Source organism: Pseudophryne corroboree, chromosome 3 (assembly GCF_028390025.1).
Source record: "Pseudophryne corroboree isolate aPseCor3 chromosome 3, aPseCor3.hap2, whole genome shotgun sequence".
Taxonomy (NCBI): domain Eukaryota; kingdom Metazoa; phylum Chordata; class Amphibia; order Anura; family Myobatrachidae; genus Pseudophryne; species Pseudophryne corroboree.
The window spans coordinates 43,077,659-43,094,951 of NC_086446.1; the positions used below are offsets into that span (position 1 = coordinate 43,077,659).

The 17,293-nt window shown below is 44.7% G+C and overlaps 1 protein-coding gene across 1 annotated transcript in view; it reads right to left on the minus strand.

Annotated features, from left to right (window-relative positions):
• The window catches only part of LOC135057134 (uncharacterized), a 231,732-nt gene that overhangs the window by 86,703 nt on the left and 127,736 nt on the right, over positions 1-17,293 (minus strand). Inside the window, 2 exon segments of the mRNA XM_063963030.1 lie at positions 2,908-3,345; positions 12,085-13,235. Coding sequence (XP_063819100.1) covers positions 2,908-3,345; positions 12,085-13,235 — 1,589 coding nt within the window.

Consider the following 17,293-nt stretch of genomic DNA (forward strand, 5'->3'; position numbering starts at 1 on the left):
TGTTCAGGGAGTGATAGGAATATATACCATGAAAATTGTATATGTCTCTTTCACGATTTGTTTGTTTTCGCCCTCTACCAAGCAAAATCTCTATTGAATCCAAACATCAATGTACAAAGATGTAGGTACATGTATGTGTGAAACGTTCGTTCAAATCAGATATCATAGGCCATAGCACTGTCCCAGCATACTCTATAGGTTGAATGTTGTCCCACACCCAACCAGTGGTCCCGTGACCATCGAGTGCATATAGATGATGTTCCGTCCTCCTCCGTCTTCCCCAAATATAGTCAAATGTCTGATTTGCAAAACGAATACATACGTGTTTCTAGGTCAGCGATAATGTATTTGAAATATTTTTTTGTGATTATGTTTAGTGTGACAGTTATGACAGTTATTGTCTACTGTCAAAGGGTGGATTGTCTAAGTCAAAAATATTACATACACAGCACATGTAAACTGAGAGTCGCTGTGCGTGCGAATACATGCAGTGTGCACAGCGATATATGGTAGCACACGCATTCACACAGACAAGCCACAAGGATAGATTTAACACATTTCATACCACACATAAATTAAATATGTGAAGCCCTAGACATTATAATGTATTACATTATATAATAGAGTATAACATCATGTATATGTATTATTGGAACAGAACAAGATAAACATGTCATGCTTGGTGTCAAAATAATCAGGGGAATGAGTGTTACAATGAGTAGTTATGATTGAATGTATGAATATGAAGCCACAATTCAAATGAGAACAAAAAGGCATTCCTGCATCTTGAAGGCTGGACTTTGCTTGCATATGAACTGACCAATAACACATCATGAATGAGAAAGTTCCCTCCCCTGGACCAATAACAGAAGACTCAGTCCCAGACCTGTACTCCCCCAATATACACAGTGTATAGGTGATTGCAGACACAAGAAGTTCTGTTTGCTGATTGCTGTTTGTTTGCTGTAGAGGGAGAGCTAAAGATGGAGGAAATGTTCTATGGGAAAGGGTAATGTATGCATGCTAGCTGTATGTATGGATTCTTTTGTAACAACTGCTTCCTGTGTAATTTTAAATCTGTAACTATATATACTGTACATGTGTTATATTGTATGCATATCCTTTTAACATCAAATATATACATCACTGAGCGTTGGAACTCATACAATGTGTGCAAGTGCTTGTTTTCTCTTAAGGGATGTAGTGTTTGCGACGTACAGTGCACTTCTATCGTATATGGTAATAAGATGCGCCTTGCATCAGCAGCATATATTAACGCTGGCATTTTACATATTTAATAGAAATAATCTGAACTTCACAACAGTATCGTGAATATTTTGGCCCTTATCTTTTAAATCTTAATGCTCTACTGGAAGGTGGTTGCTTGCCCCCTTCTATGTCGGAAGCACTTATTGCAGTGATCCTTAAGCCAGGTAAAGGCCCTACGGTCCCAGACTCCTACCGCCCAATATCATTGTTATCCACTGATGTGAAAGATTTTGCCAAAATTTTGGCTATTCGACTCAATAATGTTATAACGTCAATTATTCATGATAATCAGACAGGGTTTATGCCAGGCAAGTCTACCCTTCAAAACCTGAGGAGGCTGTTTTGTCATCTGCAGAGGGGGGATCACTCGGGGTCGGAGGCCGTGGTGGTTTCCTTGGATGCTGCTAAGGCCTTCGACTCATGGAATGGGATTACTTATGGGAGGTTCTTAGAAAATTTGCTTTTGGCCCCAAATTTATACGATGGTTGCAGTTGCTCTACTCCTCTCCTATGGCTTGACTGTATGTCAATGGTTATATTACGTCCCCCTTTGCTTTGTATCGTGGTACTAGACAGGGCTGCCCGTTATCCCCTGCCCTCTTTGCCTTGGCTATAGAACTGTTGGCGAGTTTTTATTTTTTTAACAATCATTTTTATTGCATTTTGTCAATATTGTCTCGATAGCATATAACAAACAAAATACAATCAAACATGAATTTAAGGAGGTAAAAAAATTAAAAAGAAAAAGAGGTGGAGGGAGGGGAAAAAAGGGGGGGGGGGTAAATTGCCAGACCTAGTCAATGACATTAAGAGAAAAGACGGGTGAAGCAGCCTCATAATCACAGAGTCAGAGAATACAGAAATAAGTTGTCATATACCTATTCAGTAACATTTACATCACCGCAGGGACTTTCTACTGGGGAATCCAGTAAGTAGAGTAGATTTCCACAGTTGGGCAATGGAAGCCTTGGTGGCAATTAAAATATGTCCCATAAGGTACCTATCCCCCTGGGATAGTGGCCCTGGATAAAAGTGAAACAAAGCAGTAAAGGAGTCTGCAGGTATATCAGATCCTAATACTTCACTGATCATACAAAATATTTACTTTCAGAGTGGATGTACGACAGGGCAAGCCCAAAAAACATGAAAGATATCTCCAATCAAAGCGCAGTTCCTCCAACAAAACTGGGAAATTGTAGGCCAGATTTTATGCAGCCGCTTCAGGGTGAAATAGGCTCTGTGGAGCAGTTTAAACATCACCAATGATAGGACCATGAATGTCCGCTGCCAACCTGATTGTCTCTGCCAAGGCTCAATTGCTAAGGCAAATATGAGAGGAGACAACGGACAGCCCTGTCTCGTAGCATTGGTGATATTGAAACTAGTAGAAAGGCAGCCATTAACAAAAACCGTAGCCGAAGGGGAGGAATACAAGGCCAGTATAGAGTTCAAAATACCTCCCCTAAATCCGAAGCAATGCAACGCAGTCTGCACAAAGCCCCAGTGAAGTCTGTCAAATACTTTTTTGGCATCTAAAGAAAGAATCAGAAGAGGGGACCCAAGGGAATCACAGTAGTACATTAAGTCTAGAACCCGACGAGTGTTGTCAGGAGCCTGCCTGCCCGGGATGAACCTCACCTGATCCGGTTTAATAAGAAGGGACAAAAAGGGGCAAACACGATTAGCAATTATTGTTGCATATATCTTGATATCCATGTTTAACAAGGCTATAGGCCTGTAGTTTTGCACTGAAGGGGATTTCCCAGGTTTAGGAATGGTCACTATTCGTGCACCAAGCATTTCCTTTGGGAAACACCCAACCGACGTAGCTTCGCCAAACACGGACGACAGGACTGTAACCAGCTCAGCTTTAAAAGATTTATAAAAGATAGCGGGGAATCCGTCCGGCCCAGGAGCTTTATCAGATGGAAACGAGTCAATGGTCGCAATTATTTCATCCGTAGTCCAGGGGGAGCTAAGGGACAGGCAGGCTGCAGAATCCAAGGAAGGAAGGGATAAGGATTGCAGGAAAGCATCAATATCCACTTGAGGGGGTTGGGGGGTGTCCAGATCGTCCTGGAGGTTATAGAGGTTAGAATATTCCGTAAACGCGTTAGCAATTTGGTGCGGGTCAGATATCTTAGCACCTCGAGAATTAAAAACATGGTGCACATGATCCCTCGCTTTTCGTCCCCTCAATCTACTGGCTAATAATCTACCGGCCTTATTGCCAAAGACTTAGAACTTCTGGTTAAGTCGCGCTATGTTACGTTGCACTTCACGAAATGAAAAAGAGTTAACTTTTTCCCGAGCTAGGAGTCGTCGTCTATAAAGAGTTGTCAGTTGGATTCACTTTGTGAGCCCTCTACAGATCAAGAGCCTCCAGTTCCGCTTGTTCATAAGTCCGTTTATTGTCCCTCTTCAATTTTGCAGCAAGTTGTATAGCCGGCCCTCTAACGACAGCTTTAAGAGAACACCAATGATTAAATATCGAGGTGTCATTGGGGTAATTTTTGCTAAGATAGTTGTACACAGACTGCTGAATAGCTTGCCGAGCCTCCGGATGGGAGAGGGCACCAAATCCTAGTCTTCATGGCCCAGGGAAGACCTTCCTAACACCTATATCCCACATTAACAACAAGGGGGAGTGGTCCGACCATGTTATAGGTAAGATGTAAATTTTGCTGATAGAGGTTAACATCCATCTGTCAGATAAGGCCAGATCTATCCGAGAATATGATCGATGGACATGAGAGAAGAACGAATAATCTCTCACCGTAAGGTGTTGAGATCTCCAAATGTCATAAAGGTCATATTCCGCTATCAGTCTACTAAATCCTTTATTGAAATCATGGGGTTTGGGACTGCATAACACAGTCGTTCTGGACCTGTCCATAATCATATCAAGAACCATATTAAAGTCTACCAGGACCAAGAGTGCACCAGTAGCATGAGCCTGTAATACTGAGAAAAACTTTTTACAAAAGGATAGCTGTCTGGTGTTAGGGGCATAGCAGGACACCAGGGTGACATCTACATTATCTAACTTCCCAAACAAAATTAGGTATCTCCCCTCGGGATCAGGGTATTTAGCTGAGACACTAAGTGAGCAATTCTAGAAAATCAAGACAGCGACACCCGCTTTCTTCTCCGGGCCATTAGCCGTATAACAATGAGGGAATTTAGAGTTCCAAAACAGAGGATGTGCTGCCCCTTTTAAGTGGGACTCTTGGACCGCGACTATATGTGCTTTGAGTCTGTGAAAGTAGGTCAGGGCAAGTTTCCTCTTCTGAGGAGAGTTTAAGCCCTTAATGTTAATAGAAACTACATTCAGCATTGTTAGGAGTAAGGTTGTAATACATGACCAACATACAAGGTAATATAAAAGGATACACGGGCTGGCAATAGGACAACAAAATAAAGAAAGTAAAGTACGGACAAACATATAAGGAAAGAAAATACAACTGAACTGACCCCACCAGGGGCCAAAACAGGCACCATACCATGGTCGCCTGGAGAATAAACATGGGGGTTAGCGGCAAGATCCCCGCCGCCCTGAAATGAAAAACAGAAGGCATCCATTGGTGTCCTTCCGTGCCGTTCGAAGCAGAGACAAAATCCATCATCCACTTTGGAAAGGCAACTACAGGCCAATAGTCTTCATACGAAAGCACGGAGGTTCCTCAAGCCGGAATACCCAAACATAGTAAATAACTGTTTTAACAATGTATAGAGTCGTAGCAGGAGAAGGAACAGCACTCAAAAAGATAAATCTCCATCTCTGCTCTTGTTAAGAATGAGCTAAGTAAACATTAAATGAAGGTCTACAGCAGAGGCGCTAAGAGAAACAGTGGCCCAGTAATCAGCCCGATCCAGCCTTGGACCAGTCTTGATGAAGACCACGAGCTGAAGAGCCACGGTCTGGAGGGCTAAGTTCCATCTCTCCAACATTTTCATGCCATCTGGCACATTAGTGAGAACAATTGTGGAGCAGTCCTTTCATATCAGCAATTTAGTGGGGAATCCCCACCGGTAGGGGATGTTGGCCCTCCTGAGAGCTCTGGTGACAGGCTGAAAAGAACGTCGTTTCAGTAACGTGTCCCTGGAAAAGTCACCAAACAGTTGAAGGGAGCCCAGCGCCTCTGCTGTATCTGAGGACTGCCGAGCCACCTTCAATAACGCCTCCTTTATGTGGAAGAAATGGATCCGCATCAGAACATCCCGAGGGACATCCGCAGGTGCATTCCTGGCCTTGGGAAGGTGGTGTATACGATCTATTAGAAGATTACTTGAAGTAAATGACGGAGCCAGTTTCCGGAATAACGTAATAGTGTACTCATGTAAAGAACTATTAGAGACAGTCTCCGGGACACCTCTCAATTTCAAGTTATTCCTTCTGGATCTATCCTCCATTTCCTCACCTTATCCCGCAGAAGAGAGACCTTCATTTCCAATTGATCGCGAGAGGTAATAAGAGCATTGTAAGAGCCAACTACTTCATCTTTGTCTCAAGGTGGTCGGTCCGGCCACCTAAGTCTATGGACTGCTGGCATGTGTGAAGGGAGGCTCTAAATTCGGCAGCTACTTCATCTTTAAAGGACGACAGCAGAGCCTTCATAGATCCAACTGTGAGCGCATCATTGTCATCCATCTCGCTTGGCTTGACAGGGACGGGACCCGGGGAGGAGGCACTACCACCAGAAGCCGAAGCAGGGGAAAGTCCTCTGGAGGAGGGAGCAGTAGCTTCTTGCGGTTTTGAGGGTTTAAGTGACCGTTTAAAGAAGGCAACCTGAGAAGCAGTTTTAGCGACTTTCAGTTTTTTAGAAGACATAATGCAAAGAGGACGTGAGGTGTGATAAGCGTCTCTGGTAGTTTGAGTATAAACAACAGGACAGCTCCACTATAGGTATACTTGTTACAACATTACACAAAACAAAAGGGCGACATGGGGTTAGAAAAGCTTCAGTCACTCAGGCGAGAGATCCCAGGAGATGGGAGCATCCTCACCATGGGTGTGAGGCACCAGGAGGTAGGTAACAGATGGTAGCAGACCTAGCACAATAAACGAGGCCGTAATGCATATGAGAGGAGGCCTCAGTATTCTCTGTCTAAAAGCTGGCAAGGTGTAGAGGGTTAAGGGCAGCTGCAGCCCACACCAGGATGTGTATCCCCCTGACAGTGACTGATGCGGGTAGCCTGGGTATAATTCCAGAAGCAGTTGGGGGAGAGGGCTCCCAATAACCTTCACAGCCGGAGGCAGAAGTAGAGGTAATGCAGCACCCTCTCTCAGGGTGAGGACTCCAAATATGGGCGCTCCTTTATTAAACAAAATGGAGCCTCCAGCCCCTAACCGGGACTCCATCGGTGCGGGTACCTGAGGCCCCAGCGGGCGAGATAAGATGCGTTGGTGGCAGTGGTGAGTAGTGTGTATCACGTCGGCTGCAGGATCGACCCAGTCAGGTGCAGAGCGGGTGACGAAGGCATCCGCTCACGGACGCGTTGTTGCGGGATCAGCGCTGCAAAACAGAGCCCCTCTCTGGATACTGCGGCTGGCAGGGCAGCCAGGTGGGAGGCAAATGCAGGAACGGGAAAGCTGCTTCAGCCCACAGCCTTACGGATGCTCCACTTCCGGTCCAGGCCAGCGCCAAAATCGAGTCCCCGGCGTCAGCCAGGCAGATAGCCGCAACCCGCACAGGTGCAGGAGGCACCTGCCGGCTCTGCGATCCACTCTGCCTGGTGCAGGAGAGCCTTAGCAGGCTAAGATAGGTCTCCATATCCAACGAGCTGGGCCAAGGAGGTATATAGATCACAGGCAGGAGCTCCAGCTCAGCACAACTGCCTGGGTTCGTTGCCAAGCCACGCCCCCCCCACCATTGGTGAGTTTTATTAGGCTATCCCCTGACGTTAGGGGCATTACTATTGATGGACATGAGGATGTCATCGCGTTATATGCTGATTATATACTTTTGTCTCTCTTCACTGACCTCCCTACTGAATATTGTTGACACATTTAGCTTATATTCTGGCTCGTCTATCAACTGGAACAAATCTAATATCCTTCCCATATCTGGTGTTATCCCCGACCCGTTGCCTATTGTTTGCTCAATGCAATGGACCTCCGCTTTCGATATCTTGGTATTTGGACCACTCCTGTTGTTACAACTTTTGTACAGAACATATACCAGGTCACGGAGGATCTGAAGCGCTGGGTCCATGTATGGAAGACGCTCCCCCTTACTGTCACGGGTCGCAGTAATGTAACTAAAATGGTGATCCTACCGAAATATATTTATCTACTACAACTCTCTCCTGTTTATATCCCCAAGAAGATATTCTCTGGCATTGATAGTGTACTCTCTTCATTTGTTGGGGTAACAAGACACCTAAGGTTGACCTGAGAGCTCTGGTTAAGGCTAAATCTGATGGAGGATTGGGTTTTCCTCATATGCTCACTTATTATCTGGCTGCTCAACTTGTGCATTTGTCCAATTGGATTTTAAATAGAGATAGTTCCACGTTTAAGAGATTTTTTGCCAAGTGTGTGGGGTCTCACTTCTCCCCTGTTCAGTTCCTTCTTTCTGCCTCTTCTACTGCTGGTCTTCCACCTTTGCTCCGTCAGTCGCTATTTGTATGGAGACAGACTCACTCTTTTTATGACTGGAGGGATACAGATTCAGATACGCCCCTTAGGTTTAACACAGCGTATAGGGAACTATTGCATCCCACATAAGATAATATATGGATCGGGGTGGGCCTTACAACAATTTCACAGCTATATGATAATGGTGTTTTCAAATCTTTTACGCAACTGCGGGAGGAGCTTGATATATCCAATAAATCTTTTTATCATTACCTACAGATCCGACACGCAGTACAGGCACAATTTGGGGTTTCCAAAAAAATGTATACCAATAGGTAATAGATCGGGCGCTGAAGGTTGCCGCACCTCTAATGCTGCTGCTAATTATAATGGGGTAGTCACACCCAAAATTACGGCAAAACACAAACAAACAGTAGCAGCGCTGATTAAATTACTAACACATAAGGATTGAGTGATAAAACTTTCTATTTAATATAATGGTAATCTTTATCCTGATTAAAACAAACATACAGAACAAAATGTAAGTTGCTCAATTAGGAAGTACAATTCAGGTGCATGAAAGGGAGGGGGTAGTCTGGCTAGAAATACATTGGGGATAAACCCCTGGTGTCCCCCAGCACACCGAGCTGTACCTGTACCAAGACATGAAAGACTATATATATATACATATAATAGAAATCCAGAGGTCTTAGTTACATACAGTTTGCAAACGTATGATAAGCCACCAGGCCCCGACAAGGCTCCTCTGATGCTGGTGGTCCCTAACTCTAGGTCTGGGCCCGGGGTGCAGGACCCCCCAAACCGGCAAAGGCCAGCTACCCCAGGGCAGCACAACGCGAGAAGGTAAAGTGTTAGTATGTGTTAATAAAAGGAAAACAAAATCTATATACAAAAATTAATATACAAGTGAGAGTGTAATTAAAAGACCAGAAGGATTAATAAATGTGTTAAGGGGGTGCTAAATAAGATCTCGCAGTGTGCTACCCCAGAGCAGCCCAGCCCCACCAATCCAGGAGGAACCGCACCCCAGACCCACCCCAGGTACTGATAATAATAACAACCCTTCCGGGTAATATAACATGATGCCACATAATGGCATCTGAGCAAATGTATCCAAATTGAGAGCTAACTTACCTGAAGATATCCCCGGGATCTCCAAATGGCAATACAGAGACCAGCATACCCTCCAAACACTGGTCCCATCCATGCCCCTCATACTAACAGAACAAAATGTAAGTTGCTTATCATACGTTTGCAAACTGTATGTAACTAAGACCTCTGGATTTCTATTATATGTATATATATATATAGTCTTTCATGTCTTGGTACAGGTACAGCTCGGTGTGCTAGGGGACACCAGGGGTTTATCCCCAATGTATTTCTAGCCAGACTACCCCCTCCCTTTCATGCACCTGAATTGTACTTCCTAATTGATTTGAGCAACTTACATTTTGTTCTGTTAGTATGAGGGGCATGGATGGGACCAGTATTTGGAGGGTATGCTGGTCTCTGTATTGCCATTTGGAGATCACAGGGGTATCTTCAGGTAAGTTAGCTCTCAATTTGGATACATTTGCTCAGATGCCATTATCATGTGGCATCATGTTATATTACCCGGAAGGGTTGTTATTATTATTATTATCAGTACCTGGGGTGGGTCTGGGGTGCGGTTCCTCCTGGATTGGTGGGGCTGGGCTGCTCTGGGGTAGCACACTGCGAGATCTTATTTAGCACCCCCTTAACACATTTATTAATCCTTCTGGTCTTTTAATTAAACTCTCACTAGTATATTAATTTTTGTATATAGATTTTGTTTTCCTTTTATTAACACATACTAACACTTTACCTTCTCGCGTTGTGCTGCCCTGGGGTAGCTGGCCTTTGCCGGTTTGGGGGGTCCTGCACCCCGGGCCCAGACCTAGAGTTAGGGACCACCAGCATCAGAGGAGCCTTGTCGGGGCCTGGTGGCTTATCATACGTTTGCAAACTGTATGTAACTAAGACCTCTGGATTTCTATTATATGTATATATATATAGTCTTTCATGTCTTGATACAGGTACAGCTCGGTGTGCTGGGGGACACCAGGGGTTTATCCCCAATGTATTTAAAACAAACATACACAGCTCATAAATAAAATGATTAAAATGGGTCTTAGCTTTAAATTGCCTCTGATAAGCAGTCCGTTCCTATTTGATGAACTGGATAAGCAGATGAACAACTTTAGAAAAGAGACTGACTGCGCAGTCTAAACATCCAACTTTACCAATGCCGCTAGAGGTGAAGTCCCTTGGTAATTTCTGTTGTTTAAGAATGTCCAAGCGGGTTCCTCAATATTTTGCGGTGTCCTTTTCCTTAAGGCTGTGAGTTGTTGGATGTTGGAGAATTCTTTCCTTATTTTATCTGCACCGATAAACGTCCAGTTCTGGTCCGGATATAGGCAATATAGAGTGGCAGATGATGACCCAAAAGTTGGTTCCTGACGTGTTTCGCTGTACAAGATACAGCTTTTTCATTAAACAACAGAAATTACCAAGGGACTTCACCTCTAGCGGCATTGGTAAAGTTGGATGTTTAGACTGCGCAGTCAGTCTCTTTTCTAAAGTTGTTCATCTGCTTATCCAGTTCATCAAATAGGAACGGACTGCTTATCAGAGGCAATTTAAAGCTGAGACCCATTTTAATCATTTTATTTATGAGCTGTGTATGTTTGTTTTAATCAGGATAAAGATTACCATTATATTAAATAGAAAGTTTTATCACTCAATCCTTATGTGTTAGTAATTTAATCAGCGCTGCTACTGACAATTTGGGGTTTCACCTCCGTCCATTTCTAATTCGGCAATTAAAGAACTGGATATGGACCTAGGTACGAGGCATCAAATTTCCACTTTGTATGCTAGTCTTAATGACATTTGCCCGAATGTTTTTGACCCACTTAAACTTAAATGGGAACAGGACATCGGTCCACTTGAAGATGACCAGCGGCTTCCGGTGTTGTGTCCTCTTAAGTATACTACTCCCTGTATCAGATATCAACAAGTCTTTTTTATTCTTCATAGGTCTTATAAAACCCCAGTCTCCTTATTTAATGCGGGGCTGCGAACTAATGATATCTGCCCGAGGTGTGGTGCCTCTGGAGCTAACTTCTGGCACTTATTACGGTTATGCCCAACAGTATATGCTTTCTGGGAAGCAATTTGGTCAGGTATACTACTTACTGAACCGACACTAAACTGTGTATGTTCACCCTGGATTTGGATGAAACTTACTGCCCGGCACTTTATAAATATATTCTTTGCCTGATTACCTTAGCAAAGGTGATTATAGCACTTAAATGGTTTGCTGTATCTCCTACTAACCCATACAACTGGCGGTCTCTGGTAAATGAAGCATCTGGACATGAAAGGTTTACACATAGATCTAGAGGGACTCTGCCCCATTATCTCAATAAATGGGAAAGATGGAACACCTCCCGTCTAGCTACGGCTATGGCGGCTCCAGCTCAGCTCTCTGATTGATTGTACTAACAGCGAGATTAATGACCACAAATCCCTTGTGTATTGATATAAACATAGCACTTTTTACTAGTATATATTTGACATTGTGACACGGCTTGTATATGTTTATTCTCTGTACTGTTTATTTTTTTCTCTTTTTCCCTTTGTATGTTCTTTCGGTTTTCTCTGTAAAAATCAATAAAAAAATTACACAATTTTAAAAAAAGAAAAGTGTTGCCACAGGATCAGACACAAAATGTCTGAAATGCAGCCTCAGCTGAGACCTCCGCGCCAACGCGCCTCCCGCGGCGTGCTTCACAAACAGGCTCCGGGCGCTCGAGGGGACTGCAGGTAGACAGGAGTAGAAGGGTTTAGAGGCACTGGAATTGATGTGAAAATGGCCACCAATTTGCTGCATGCCCCCCCTTTCCATGGAGACGCATGCTTTGGCCAGTGGGGGAGGCTAAACCAAAGAGCCATCTTTCTGTGGAACCGGACGAGCCCACCAGTCCATCTGGAACATGCCAGAGGAGACAGATGGGCAGTTTGGCCCTGTCTACAGGAATAAAGAAATACCGTAAATTTCATCTGAGTGATCTTTTCCAGTCTTATATTAATGACACACATTCCAATTATCTGCAGACGGTTAATTGAAAGTGTCACTGTGTGACTGGAGTGTTGCTACAACCCTGTTGTGTATAAGCTCATAGTAATGCTTTACTGCTGTGTGATTTCTGATGTTTAACAACATATGATTTGCTTGTAAAACATTTCCCACACTCAGAGCATGGAAATGGTTTCTCACCTGTGTGACTTCTCTGATGTCTAACAAGTTGTGATTTGCATGCAAAACATTTCCCACACTCAGAGCATGGAAATGGTTTCTCACCCGTGTGACTTCTCTGATGTTTAACAAGACCAGATATCTGTGTAAAACATTTCCCACACTCAGAACATGGAAATGGTTTCTCACCTGTGTGAGTTCTTTGATGTATAACAAGATCTGATTTCCGTAAAAACAATCTTCCACACTCAGAGCATGGAAATGGTCTCTCACCTGTGTGATTTCTCTGATGTGTAACAAGTAGTGATTTGAGTACAAAACATTTCCCACACACAGAGCATGGAAATGTTTTTTCACCTGTGTGACTTCTTTGATGTATAAGAAGATCTGATTTCCGTAAAAACAATCTTCCACACTCAGAGCATGGAAATGGTCTCTCACCTGTGTGACTTCTCTGATGTGTAACAAGAACTGATTTGTGTGCAAAACATTTCCCACACTCAGAACATGGAAATGGTCTCTCACCTGTGTGACTTCTCTGATGTGTAACAAGACCAGATTTCTGTGCAAAACATTTCCCACACTCAGAACATGGAAATGGTCTCTCACCTGTGTGACTTCTCTGATGTTTAACAAGCTGTGATTTGAGTGCAAAACATTTCCCACACTCAGAACAAGGACATGGATTGTCACCTGTGTGACTTCTCTGATGTAAAACAAGACCAGATTTCTGTGCAAAACATTTCCCACACTCAGAACATGGAAATGGTCTCTCACCTGTGTGAATTCTCTGATGTGTAACAAAATGTGATTTGAATGTAAAACATTTCCCACACTCAGAACAGGGAAATATTTTACCACGTGTATGAGCTACACGATGTGTAACAAAATCTGAGGTATGAGAAGAACACTCATCACGATTTGAGGGAACAGATGAAGTATCAGAACTGTGAGGTACTGGATGTATAGTTAGAGTTATGGGGATGTCTCCTGGAGAATCCTGTGTGGTGTTATATTCTATTTTACTATCTGCAGACAAGATGAGATCTCCCTCCAAGGAATTCCTGCTTGTGCCTCCATCTGCTGGAAATAATAAAACTATTATAATGCACAGTTCTATATACAGTGCACACATATTACTCCGCTCTAAAGAGAATATCTAGTCATTCACATCAGTCCCTGCCTCAGTGGTGCTAACAATCTATATTCCTTACCACATGAACACACATGTACATACTAGGGTTCATATGTGTCAGAAGCGAATTAACCTACCAGTATTAGTTTTGCAGAGTTGAAGGAAACATACAAACAGAACCTTGGTTGGGAACTGAACTCATGACTAATACTGCGAGACAGCACTGCTCACCACTACATCACCGTGTCACTATTATGAATAATGTTCAGCTGTTAAACTTCAGCTTATAAACTATGACCACATCATTACAATTCTAAATGTACCAACAACAAATGAAGAACCTCAGAGAACAGAGAAAAAGGAGAGTTATGCTAGACTTACCATTGTTAACACTCTTTCTGCGAGGTACACTGGGATCTATAGGTAATACATTGTGGTGTAGAGTGGATCTTGATCCAGAGGCACCAACAGCCTAAAGCTTTAGGCTGTCCCAGGATGCAATGGGGCCGCCTCTGTAACCCCGCCTCCAGGCACTGTGAGCTCAGTTTCATTAACAAGTCCAATGTAGGAGCAGGTAAGAGAGAAGGCAGATGTCAGTCACATAGAACCACATTCTCACAACAGGAGAAGGTACCAGCGGCTAATGCCATACAAACCCACAGAAGCTAGGTGCATCAGGGTGAGCAGGAACCCAATATAACTCGCAGAAAGAGATTTAACTATGGTAAGTCTACCATAACTCTCCTTTTCTGCAGCAAGGTACACTGTGTTCCTGTTATGCACACCAGTACTGACAGGAGTATACCGGTGTAAGAACAGAGAGGGATGCAAAGTAAACGAACTCACAGACAGACTTGGGAGTATAACATAACATACACAGAAGGTGATGGAATAACTAATAAACACAAAGTGAACAAAGAAGCCCGAAGGCTCAGGAATTGGGTGTCTCCCTAGTGTCAGGAATGCTCAGATGGAATAGAGCGGACAATGAGGCGAGATGTAGTGATTTAACATGTGGAGCACCCGAAATGATGTTGCTAAGAGCAACAGAAGGAACCCTAAAGGGTTACCAACGGGTGTGGAAATAAACTCCTTGGTCAGAGATAGAAATATAGACACAAGGAGAGTATCCACAATCCTAACCCCCACTTGCAGGGCACAGGTTCAGCTTACTGCCACTAAACTGACACCTGGATGCCCTGCACAGTGAGGGAGGATTAAGCAAGCAGGTCTGAGAGTACAGCCACAAACCTGCTGGGTTCACAGAATAGCAAAAGAACCCCAGCAGGTTAAACAACTGACTCCAGTCTTACTGCTAGGTCCGGATTGGCAGAATGAAGTACAGAATCCCAAGGCCTATTTGCAGTAAGCAACAAGTAAATACAAAGTAACACAGTACTAGCTAACTCTCTGGAACTGACTAACAAACAAAGATTCAGCAGAACCTGCCTAGCCTGAGAGGATGGTTTATATAGCAGGTGCTGTCCACCCCCCACTCAGACCTCACAGACTGTGAGCACAAAACCAGCGCCGGATTCCCTGCCGTGCACAGAGCCTGTAACCACTGCACAGTAAAAACCCAGACCGGAGTATCAGCTGCGCTCAGGTTACTTCACTAACACTTGCCTCCCGGTTGCCATGGCGACGTGGCAGCACAGAGCAGGAGATCCTGACAGTACCCCCCCCTCTGACGAGGGGTCAAAGAACCCCTACCACCGGGTTTATCGGGGAACTGCGAGAAGAAAGAGCGTATCAGTCTGGGGGCATGAAGATCACAACTGCGCACCCACGACCGCTCCTCCGGGCCATACCCCTTCCAGTGCACCAAAAATGACAGCCGACCCCGAACCATCTTGGAGTCAAGAACCCTTTCAACAACAAACTCCCTCTGACCCCGTATCAGAAGAGGAGAATGTCTTCACTGGAAGAAGGATTACTAACCGCCAGTTTTAAAAGGGAACAATGAAATGTTTTATTTATACCCAATGAACGGGGCAGATCTAACTGAAATGCCACCGGATTGATAACCATGGTGATCTTATAAGGGCCGATGAACCGGGGGCCTAACTTATGAGATGGCTGTCTCAACTTCAAATTCTTGGTGGACAACCAGACGAAGTCTCCTAATTTGAAGCTGCAGGGTCTTCTCCGCTTATCAAAACCCCTTTTGGTCACTAATGACACAGACACAAGGGCTTTCTTCACTTTCCTCCAAATACCCCTAATGGCCGAAACCACAGAGGAACCACCAGGTGTGGAATCCAGGGAGTCAAAAATATTGGCCTTAGGATGATGCCCATACACACAAAGGAAGGGAGAGATCCCTGTAGCAGAGTGAGCCGCGTTGTTATAGGCAAACTCCGCCATTGACAGATGAGCAACCCAGTCAGTATGACACTTGGAGACATAACACCTGAGGAACTGCTCCAAGGACTGGTTCACCCTCTCAGTCTGCCCATTAGACTGTGGATGGTAGCCTGACGACAAGCTCACAGAAATCTGGAGATCAGAACAAAATGCCCTCCAGAATTTGGCCACAAACTGGGATCCACGGTCAGAGACCACATCAAGTGGCAACCCGTGGAGGCGCACAACATGCTGCATAAATAACTCAGACAGGCGTCTGGCCGATGGAAACCCAACCAGTGGAACTAAAAGCGCCATCTTCGAAAACCTGTCAACGACAACCCAAATGGCTGTCATCCCCGAGGATTTGGGCAAGTCCACCACAAAATCCATGGAAATGTGGGTCCATGGCTTAGATGGAATAGAGAGTGGATGTAATTGGCCGACAGGAACCCCTCTAGGAGTTTTATTTCGGGCACAAACGTCACATGCCCGAACCCACTGATCCACATCCCTAGCCACCGAGGGCCACCACACCGCCCTAGACAGCAACTCCCGAGTTCTGGCAATACCCGGATGCCCTGCCGACCTCTTGGCATGGAATTCCAGGAACACTCGCTGTCTTAACCTAGGAGGCACAAACAAGAGACCTATCGGAAGGTCTGGAGGAGCCTGCTCCTGTGCTCTAAGGACTAATGACAAGAGGTCCTGGGTAATGCCCACTTTAATACATGATGGGGACACAATGGGCAATGGCTCCTCGGTGGTCTCTTGGACTGGAGCAAAACTCTGCGAGAGCGCATCAGCCTTGATGTTTTTTGACCCAGGGCGATATGTTATCAAAAAATTAAAGCGAGCAAAAAACAAAGCCCATCGTGCCTGCCTGGCATTGAGTCGCTTCGCTGACTCTAAATATGCCAGATTCTTATGGTCGGTGAGAATTGAGACCACAAACTTAGCCCCCTCAAGCCAGTGTCTCCACTCCCCGAGTGCATCCTTTATGGCCAACAATTCCCGGTTACCCACGTCATAATTCATCTCGGCAGACGAAAATTTACGGGAAAAGTAAGCACAGGGATGAAGGCGATTATCAGACACCCCCATCTGAGAGAGCACTGCCCCAATACCTATCTCAGAGGCATCCACCTCCACCACAAAAGGACGCTCTGGATCTGGGTGTCGCTGCACCTTGGCTGAGACAAATGCCCTTTTGAGACGGGCAAAGGCCGCTTTGGCCTCACAAGACCAGTGAGCAACATCCGCCCCTTTCTTAGTGAGTGCCACCAAGGGGGCCACTATAGACGAAAATCCAGCGATAAATCGTCTATAAAAATTCGCAAAGCCCAGAAAACGCTAAAGCGCATTCAAACTAGTGGGCTGCACCCAATCCAGGACTGCCTGTACCTTAGAACCCTCCATTTGGAAACCTTCTGAGGAGATAATATATCCTAGAAATGCGATTTGCTGGACTTCAAATTCGCACTTCTCCAGCTTCGCCCCAAGCTGGTGGTCTCTGAGTTTCTGGAGGACTAAGCGTACATGCTTCCGATGTTCCTCCAGGGAATGGGAGAAGATTAGGATGTCATCAACATAAACAACTAAGAATCTATCCAAATATTCCCTGAGCACATCGTTCATGAATTCCTGGAAGACTGCCGGG